Raw genomic sequence first — 9954 nt, 5'->3', positions numbered from 1 at the left:
AAGGCCCGGTTAGTACTGCGGTGGGGGACTCCGCGGGAATCCCTTTGGGTGATGACGGCCTTTTTCATATCATTCGTCTACGCATTGCTCACCACACCTTTTGCATTCCTCACGTACTCACGCGGGAAATTCATGAGCAGCATTCCCCTCCTCAGCGCTCAACGTTGCCCTATGCAAGCTGATTCGCCACAACCAAATACAAACACACATCCTGTCGGCAGTTCACTGCGCTGGAGTGCTGCAAGCCGTGAGGGCGTTAACCGCCGAACCGACTGCAGAGTTTGGAGTTGAGTGGCATTAGTTGTGGTTGATGGTACAGCGAGCAGGACGCTGGGCTTTGCTCTGTAGGAGTCATGCTCCGGGGTTCTATTTGCGTCGGAGACGCTAGAGTCGTCAACACAGATAGGCAGGGCCGGCTGTTAATTCCTGGGGGGGTAGGAGAGCCTAATCCCTAGACCCGAAGGAAAAACCACTTAATACTCGAAGTAGTTAAAAATTCGCGCATGAAGTAATGGGCTAAATCCAAAACCCGAAAACCTGGCAAGCATGTTTAACACTGCGACGCTGTTCTCTGGCGAGCGGACGCAGTGCGTCTCGCGGGGTGGCCTAAGTAGCTCGTACACCTGCAGCCGCGCGCGTCACATTTCTGCTGTGTGGCATGAAGCCCTTGATTGAGGCTGGTTTTTCAACACGAAAATCTCACCCAAAAGACAACAACGGAGTTCGTGTCCCGCTGGAGCCGCAGCGCCGTCTCCCCTGCGGGGCAACATCCCCGAGTGACCTGCGAACACGGTAAAGTACACTGTCATTTGTTGGTCACTGAACTGCCTTCTTTTGCATCTGAATTCCATTTGGTCTGTGTCATCTGCATTGTGCACTGGCCTGCGGGCAAGACTCGAGGAACGCGGGGACCTGGGGTTTCGGCCGTGGGGTCTGCTTTCCGGGTGGATGGTTTGGCATCTCTGCTGGGCGTCCGCGTGTCGTCAGATGAAACTGTCAAACGGGATGGGCATTAAGAGCTTCCTAGCGGTAGTAACCGCTAGCAGCCTGGCCCTTTTGGTGATTCAATACTACAGAACGCGGGTGAGCGCATTTGGGAGTCTAAAATGCAAGCAAAGAACCCTGAGTTTCCAAGTTGGCTCTGAACGCAATGATTCAACGGTCTATGACACTAGTCATTGTCTAATATTCACAGGATACATGGGGATATCTTGCGCTCACGTACACCGACTTTTTCGCCTTTGCCTTGGGACTTATAGGACGTCCAATCGTTACCCGTTTCTTCACCCCCGATGAGGACTTCTGGAACACACCCCTAGAGGTAAATCTAAAGCAAGGGGCAAGACCCTGGCACTTAGTTGCACGGGAGGCAGTACTGCCGCGACAGATGATGCGACCGCCCACACATACGGGGTTTTCGTCCTAGCGTTTCATGTGCAGGTGCCCGGGATCAAGGACTCGGTGCGCATAGCACACGACAAAAATGGATTGCCCTATTTAAGCGCCTCTAGTCGTAAGCTAGCCAATCCCCAGAGCCCCTAGTAGCCAGGGCCTTCGTGCCACCGTGGTTGTCAATTCTCAACTGCGAAGGGCTTCTGTTGACTCAGCCTTTTAATGTTCAGGGCTTAGAATGTTGGGGTTGGTGCGCTCTTTTCAGGGCTGGACCTCTGCTTTGGTCAAGGTTACCTGCATGCTACAGGTGAGTTTATAGCTTCTGCTGCACTTGTTGCGTCGTGTCCCTGTAGCGGTTCAACGCATGCGAGCGCGTCAGTGGCTGCAGCAACTAGGACTCGTGCTGTGGGGCATGGAGGCCTAATCTGCGTGCAGAGAGGCCTGTGCAAATTGAGTTGCTGAGGCTCATAGCAACGGGGAAGTCCGCTGCCGTCCTTGGAGCATCGATGACGGACACAGACATGATCAGCAGGCAAGGCTTTAAACGATTCAGAATTTAGAGCTAGCTCTGGGAAACTAGTAGAAAGCAAGTACTGGATTTGGGAAGCTTGGATCCTTGCACGAAGTCACTAGAGTGATCGGGACAACCGAGTGGTTCACGTTTAAAGGGCAGGCTTGTTGCTTAACTTCGTCGGCTTGGTGTCTCTCAGGACTGTCATTTCTGAGGAGGCAATGCTCCACAAACTGAGAAAGCTGCCGCCTGAAGGCCTGTCATGTATTACTGCGTATACACAAGGCAAGTATGCACAAGGCCCCAGACGAGTAGCAGAAGATATTGTCTCTGCATATGTTGGCGAAGTCCTCAGGGTTTGACCTCGAGGTTACGCAGCGTTCCAAGCGCTGTTCGTTCGTTCATGACAAATCTTTGCTGGACTCCGCCGCGGAGTCCAGCGGCAAAACCCGAAATTGTCGAACGAAAGACGTTCGTGTGTGCGTGTGTATGTGTGTGTGTTTGTGTATGTATGTATGTGTGTGTGTGTGTGCATGTGTGCCTGCGTCTCCGTATGTCTGTGCCGGTGCATTCAGGGGTGACCGAGGCATTGAAGTCTCTGCCTGCGCGGCCAGTTGAGTTCGTGCTTCTGGGACACACGCCTTCTCTCCCATTTACCTTGTTGGATTTGGCCGCTATCTCCACAATTTACTCTATAATGTTGAACAGAGGGCTGACGAGAGACTTTGTTAGAGTGCACCTCAAAGAGGCGCTGGGCGACAAATGGAAGGTAAAAGGGCGTACGATTTAAGGCCAAGTGTTGGGGGCATACGTTTTCAGAAAAGACCTTGCTTCTCAAAATAGGTTGAAGCTGCAGGCATCCTGAGCGGCTTGTGTGACTCTGCTTCGTGTGACTCTGCTTCTGCAGCTGTTCGATTTTGGGTACCCTGAAGGGGTACCTCCGCTGAACGCTGAAGGCACAGGCCCCAGCCTCTACGACCTGACGGGCAAGTCTAGACCAAAGGTTTCCCCTTTGCTGATCAAATGGCACTGCTAGGCCAGGTTTGCGGCTACTGGCTGTTACGGCAGTCAAGAGCGTTCAGGGTCTATGCTCCATGGCTTAGGGTTTATTGCGCAGGCAAGCCAGTCAAGTTCCCGTCAGTGGAGCTCAAGGATACAGATACGGAATGGGCACAGAGAGGCCCCTCCACGTTCCCAGAGATGTCAGAGGGGCCGTCTTCCCTTAGTCCCGAGTTCGGGGGCCCTATGCACGACAGAGATCCCAACACGAAGATTACACCTGAGCGTATGCAGCAATTCAAAGAGGATATGCAAAGAGCGGAGGACTTCTATGACCTTAAGCACCCAAGGCCGTGGACTACCGATAAACAACCAGAACATACAAGCAACTTCAACCTGAAAATGGTAAGGGGACTGAATACGTGTCGGTTTTTAAGCATGTAATTACGCATGTGGCATTCTTCAGCGGGTGGCAGCAGAAGCCCATTCGTCAATACTTGCGGGAACATGTTTTGAGGACCTTTCGTACAGGACGGCAGCAACGGCTGGGCAGTTTCTGGCAAACTCACGAAAACGGGAATGCCCATCTTGGCTGGAGACCCGCATGTTGAGGTCAACGCACCAGGTATGGTTTTATGTCTGTCGATTTCCTTTCGTGGCCATTTCTCTTGAATGCACCCGCACTGATGAACTGAGTTTAGCGCTTGTAGAACGTTTGGTGTAGAAGGTGTGCTGCAAGCTCGCATTTTGGTCAAAACCTTGCTTTGTGGGGCTGGTGTCAGGCTTTTGGATGCCCATGTGGCTCAAATCGGACGGCAAGGGGGACGGTATGCCCATTCGCGCCGTTGGGGCAACGGCTGTGGGGATTACTGGCATGTTCGTGGGTGCGTCGATGACCTGCACTTCAGGGACATTCATGCCTCGGATTGGTTGATCGCTTCTCATACTCCTCCTGCGTTCGGTCTATAGCCAGCTTCAGCAGGCCTACCGCCTGAGGATACGCAGGGACCGTGTATTTAGGGTTTAGAACTGGTGGCATGTATTCTCTGCAGGCCACAACGAGCACGCAGCCTGGACTCAAACAGTGGCGCACACGGATATTGAGGACTTATACTTGATAGACCTTAATGAGGAGGGAACTCACTACTTTTACGGGGGCAAGCAGTATCCTCTCAAGCTCATCGAACACAACATTTATGTCAAGGCAAGCTGGGGTTTTGGGCCACGTGGTCGGTAGGGGGGGTCGAAGTTTGTCGAGTTTTTGTAATCAGGAGATACCCTGTATTTCGTTTTAGATGCCAGAGTTTCAGTTTGTTTGGTAATCGGTGGCGTAGAGTCATGTTTTGGTGTTCAGGGCCGCCCAAATCCCATTCGGCATATTGCTCGTTACAGTCACCATGGACCCCTGTTCTCCGACGTCGTCCCTCCTCTGCGCAAGGGCATCAAGAAGAATCAGGCCCTCGTCTTTGCCTCTGTAGCTCGTGCGTTTTAGGCCCTAAGCGTTCAGCCGACAATGTGGAAGCTGGCCCCAGCCGAGTTCTAGCGTTGTTTTAGCATTATATGGCTGACGCCGTAGTTATGAAGTTATCAACGTTGGTCGCAACGGCCCTGTACTGTGTACTCCGTATAATAAGCGTTTGGAGCACATTTTCCACCTTCCGGGCAGCTTTAGGCAAACCAGAGTGAAATGTACTTGTTAGGTTTCTGCCATAGTGTCTATCAGCCCGCTTGGGGCGCCTTAGATGGCACAACACAGTCGCAACTAAAGCAAGGGCTCTACGGTGCGGGGTTTATATGCAGTGCGTGCTCCTCTTCCGGCGCTTTGGGCGGAGAAGATGCTATTTGGGAAGAGCTGGAAGGACTACATTGAAATGGTTAGCCTTGAGAGGGGTTTAGGACAGTTGGCTCGTGTTTAACACAAGGGGGGGGGTTAGGGCAGGTTGGTTCTCGGACGTTTACGCCGTGGGATTTGCAAGTGCGTTGCAGAGTTTAAGTGCTTGTGATGCTGATTTGTGGGGGACGCAGGGGCAGCACGCACAAATGAACGAATTCGTCTGCCTCTGGGCAACGAAGGAAGGCGCAATCGGCGCGTCCGTCACGGGCGCTGTGCCCGTGAGACCGTTCAGCTCTCTTCCGCAGTTCAGGAATGGCTCTGACCCTGCACAAGACTGGAAGGTCCGTATGCAGTAGCCCTTAAGCTCTCGCTTTCCGTGACACGCAGGCCAGTGCACACTCTGAGGCACATACTAAGCTTGCCCAGCGCCGCTTTATCTAGCTAACGTAGCCGTGTATTGATGCGTGACCCTGGGAGCTAGCTGGTTTGCTCGCGGGCCACTTCAGCCGAGTAAAACGGCCTTCTCCCTTTCCGTTTGCAAGCATTCCTCAATGTAGCTCTAGAAAGCAAGCGTTTACGGTATGCTATTCGGGTGCATGCGCGGTCCATTAATACAGGGTACACTCCCCCAGGAGCAGATCCCGTTTGTGATGAACCCTAAGAGCGGATTTGTTGTCGCCGGAAATTCTGTACTAGCGAACGACCCAAAGAGGGTCTTCGGCGAGGTTTTTGTCCCAGGGTACGCATATGCAAAGTTGGACAATTTGTCTAAGAGTTTTAAACTTGTAGATCTGAGTCAGACTTAGATCTGCTCGGTACGTATAGGACGACGCTGCACACACGCAGGCTGGTGCACGGGAACAAATTTTGGTCGTGTAGGTTGAGGGGTTTGGCTATATGGCTGTTAGGTTTGTTGTTGACTTGCGCGTACAGGCACCGCGTTCGCCGCGCGCACCATTTGCTGAATGAGCTAAAGAAGAAGAAGAAGATTGAACTCGAGGATCTTATCAAAATGCAGGTATTTTTGCCCAGAAGTGCGAGCAGAAGGCTGCGTAGAAAATTGTATAATTCTTTCTTTTTAGGGCGAGCTTTTGCAAGCGTAGCATTTGTAACTCGCTGTTCGCGGCTTATGGGAGTTTTCATGTTCGGGTCTTGGGGCTTTGGGTGTACTGTGGTCGACTGCTCAGGAGGACCAGTTCAGCGAGCACGGTTGCGAGTTCAGAGATTTCGTACTCAAGGAATTCCTTAACCGCTTTGACCTCAAAAATGACCAAACTGAGGCAACTGCCCTGTGTGCAGAAGAGGGTCTCACACCCTACGTGGCTCGATTGTAAGACCCACGTCCGGGCGTGAAAGCTGGTGCTTGCGTCAGTGATAGCATCCTCTGAGCCCTTATTTGACCGAGCGGAGGTATATGATATATGTAGGCGTTGAGAGCTCGTAATGTTTTAGACACCGGGCACATGCTATGGGTTTCTATGTGTTCAGGCTGAAGTCGGCAATGGAGTCTTGGGACTGTTCGATGAATGCTTCATCATATGGGGCTTCAGTTTACGAGGTCTGGCTTCAGATGATGTTACAGGAAGTATTCTCTGCGAACAATTGGACCGACGAGGCTCTGTTCACATTAGTCGGTAAGGGATAAATGGAACGAACGCATGGAACCACTGTTGAGTGGTTGAGCAGGCAACGCAGCAGAGCATAAGATCAGGGCTCTGTTGCTTTTTTTGTTGCGTGCGGTCTGCAGGGGGCTGGATGCATCCCACGTGGTTGCCGCGCACTGAGGCCCTCAACCACTGGCGTGTTAACTTGCTATCAGCGTTGAAGGACAAGAGTGCGTACTGAGCTCAAATAAGACCTAGGGCTTGACTTTCACAGCTGGGAGCTTAGGCCTTGCGTTGGTGGCGTCAGGGGGATATGCGGTACTTCAGGAGGGTTTTGATCGCTCTAGTTTGCAGGGGGGAGCAACTGGCTTCTAGCTAGCTGGCCCCGTAGCGTATGCTTGCATGGTTGTGTGCATTTGCGCGTTTCGAATGCATTTCGTTGCCTACAATTTGGCCTGACACGGACGTTATTTGCATGGTAGCTTTTCCTCCCCTCTGTATCGCAGATTCGGGTATCCTCCCTGCCGGTTTTCCAATGACTCGTTTATTTTGCAAGTCCTCGTATGAAACACTAATGTACCTAGTCGGTCGTCTAGGCCCCGACGTGAAGGACTGGAATTGGGGAAAACTGAGGAGTCGTTTCATAGACCATCCCTTCGTTAAGGATGTGCCGCTTCTCAGAAATCTTCTCAGCGTAGGGCCGCTGAAGTGGGGAGGAAACTTCGGCACACTCAAGGCGCACCACTTCGAACCCCACAGTATGGCGGCAAACACATTGGAGAATCGGCATTTACAGTTCGTTTCCTTCTGCAGAAGGGTTTTGGTTTAAGTGCTCATGGGTTGGGTTTATTTTCAAGTGTGTGTTATGGCCATTGCAGTTCTCAAGTCCAACGATCCGCTTAGTGGCAACTTTCATCGAGGAATAGACACAACTTCTCTCAGGGTGGTATGTCTCCTAGATTTGGCTATTATTTGCCTAAGGTTTAGCTGCGGGAGATGCGTTTTTTCAATTGTCTAGCTTGGTCGTTCAGATTGCTCGAGTGCGTTTTTCTCGTTGGGTGTTTGGAGGCATGTGCTCGTTTGAGCGCACTGGTGGTCAATAAATTTGCGTGCAGGGTTAAAATTAGGGAAGGTACTGCTTGCTTTTGTTCTGCAGGTATTCGACTTGAGCGATTGGGAGAATTCTCGCTGGGCCTATTTCCCTGGTGTCTCAGGATGGGTCGGCAGCGAACATTTTGGAGATACTGCAGAGCTCCTTGAGGACGGAAAAGGTATAAATTTCGTTCAAAGCTTCCCCTCAAAATTAAGATCTTCAATTTACGGTCTGCATTGCCTTCTCCGTTCGCGTGTGTGGCGCCAATGCGGGGTTATGGGCGCCAGAGGCTACTTGCATGCGTTTCAGCAAAATTCCATTACGCTGTTTAGCCTCCTGAGGATCGCTGCAGAAATTGTGAAAATACTAGTACGCGTGTGTATACTGTGCGTGTGTGGGGTGAATGCACAGAGAAACTGTTTCCCATGCCGTGGGACGAGGACAAGATTGAGGCTTCGCTGATCGCTAAGAAGATTCTACGCCCCAAGCAACACAAACAGCAGCCTCTGGAGCAGAGGCAGCCCGCTCAGCGTCAGCAGCAGCACAAGCAAGAGTTTTAAAGGTAGTCGCCTCGCCTCGCAGTGAAATCCACAAAGGGTTTTTGTTCGCCACGTATAATAATTTTCTGCTTATGTAGCAGGAGCTGCAGGGGAACACGTAGTTTACAAAGATGAAGGATGGGAACACGAGCTGCACCAGCGAAATGCAATACCAGTAGCCGGTTGGATAGCAGGAAGGCAACTCCACCAGTTGCAGCGCCACCATATGCATTTGCCTCGATGGAGCGTTCCACAATCGGCCAGACCATTGCGCATTCTTCTTGTATGACAGTGGTGCACGTGTGGACACCCTGCAGAGTAAAGAATCGCACTGTTCACTCTAGGCGTACTGAACCTTTGCTTGTAAAAACAGCAGCGAGTAGCTCACAGCTACAGCAGCAACAGATTGCAGCACCGACACAGTTTTGCCTGGTGGCCAAATGCATTGCCTGCTGCAAGGTGTGGTTTAAGTGTACTGTACTGCTGTACACGCCGCAACAACAGACTGTCGAATTCAGCATCAGCAACAAGGAAATGCCCCCTGTGTCTAGTTCGTTTCAGCAGGCATAGGCAGGTGTGCACAAGCGTACATCTTGCAGCCGAAGGCTTTTTTGCACAGAGATCCCTACGTGCCCCCCTTGAATTTTAATATCTGTTCACCTGGGACTCGTTTCACGTGGATAACCCTCATACCCTCATGCTTATTAGCGGGACGCACGTAGTGAATGATGCTGCTCCACTGTTTAATCTAAAGTTCTCCCTGTACGTTTGTTTTTCATGTCTGCTCCGTTTCAAATGTACAGCTATGCTCGTGATTTGTCAGAAGAATGACAAATCTTCCGCTGCAGCTGGATCCAAGGCAAGATCAGCCTCCGTGGACCAGTAGTTGGGGAGAACAGCTTTCGCATGCCAGTGTAAGGAGTTTGTTCTTTGTTGCTTGCCTACGGTAGACATAGGTATGAACGGCGTTACGAAAGTAGGGCAGTCGGTTAACCACTTCGCACTCGACAAACGTTAAGAGGAAGGGCCGACGTACCATAAAGGGAAGGCCTTCTATTCGTCCACTGCGGAGTCGAACGAAGGCAGTTCGTCGAGATGTAGGGCTCATTATAAGAACGAAGTGAATATCTGGCGCACCAACTGGTTTGTTGTCTTTCTCTGCTGCACTTGACTTCAGGTCATGTGTGCAGTTTCATCATACTCCTGAGACTGGGACGTGTGACCGTAGCAGTAGCTCGAGCACAGGCAGTGACAACATCGGCAGTAGTCGGCAGCGTTCCAAAAACTGAAGCCTAAATACGAGGAACAGCCGGAACTATTGCTGATGAAGCAAACGCTGGACGTTTATTGAGTGCAGCTGGGCGAACAAGAAGAGGAGTTTCACGAGCGAATTCGGTTTGAAACGCTTCCTTCATGCTTCACGTAGACTGCAAAGAGGCTACAACTACTGCGAATATCCATGTGTCTCGTCTGCGCCAAGCAGCCGACGAACAGAATATAAAAGAAAGCGTAGTGCAGCAAACGGAGCACCTGATACCAAGAAACGCTTATCAACCAACCACCAACTTCCTCCCAATTGTTTCAAACACAAGAATGGCAACTTACGTAATGCAGGCCCATCTCTCTCGTATACAACAGCGCGACGGCGAACCCCCTCATCCCGATGGATATAAAAGTGCGTAGCCCACTCTACAAGGTGGAGCTCGCAGAGTGTTGGGTGGAAGTAGCACAAGTAGTAAAGGGGTTGGCTGCTAGGGAGTGTGGTAATTGTGACCGGACGCAGACATATGTGGTATTTGGTGCGTGAAGTGGAGGATGTTGGGATGTTGTGCGTGTTTGTGTGCGTGTTTTTGTATATGCTTCTAGCAAATCAGCGTGCATTGAGCGACGTTGAGCGCTGGGGACGGGAATCCTGCTCATGAATTTCGTGCGTGAGTACGTGAGGAATGCAAAAGGTGTGGTGAGCAATGCGTAGACGAAGA

At 51.4% G+C, this 9954-nt stretch overlaps 1 protein-coding gene across 1 annotated transcript; it reads left to right on the top strand.

The window, feature by feature from the left end:
• Window positions 1-987: 987 nt before the first annotated feature.
• Window positions 988-7993, top strand: EMH_0012910 (penicillin amidase domain-containing protein, putative; the record flags this gene model as incomplete). The annotated part of the gene is made up of 21 exons (XM_013495259.1): window positions 988-1083; window positions 1196-1321; window positions 1441-1513; window positions 1658-1699; window positions 2479-2682; window positions 3021-3307; window positions 3434-3527; window positions 3685-3786; window positions 3955-4135; window positions 4295-4383; window positions 4703-4776; window positions 4928-5077; window positions 5354-5475; window positions 5670-5754; window positions 5924-6066; window positions 6225-6370; window positions 6484-6570; window positions 6847-7098; window positions 7219-7286; window positions 7497-7611; window positions 7845-7993. The coding sequence occupies 21 exons, from the start codon at window positions 988-990 to the stop codon at window positions 7991-7993; spliced, it is 2685 nt and encodes an 894-aa protein (XP_013350713.1).
• Window positions 7994-9954: the final 1961 nt, after the last annotated feature.

The sequence above is a fragment of the Eimeria mitis genome, genomic scaffold, assembly GCF_000499745.2.
Source record: "Eimeria mitis Houghton genomic scaffold, Emh_scaff15, whole genome shotgun sequence".
NCBI lineage: Eukaryota > Apicomplexa > Conoidasida > Eucoccidiorida > Eimeriidae > Eimeria > Eimeria mitis.
The sequence above is the reverse complement of the archived record's forward strand: the minus strand, read 5'-3'. Positions and strand labels throughout refer to the sequence as shown.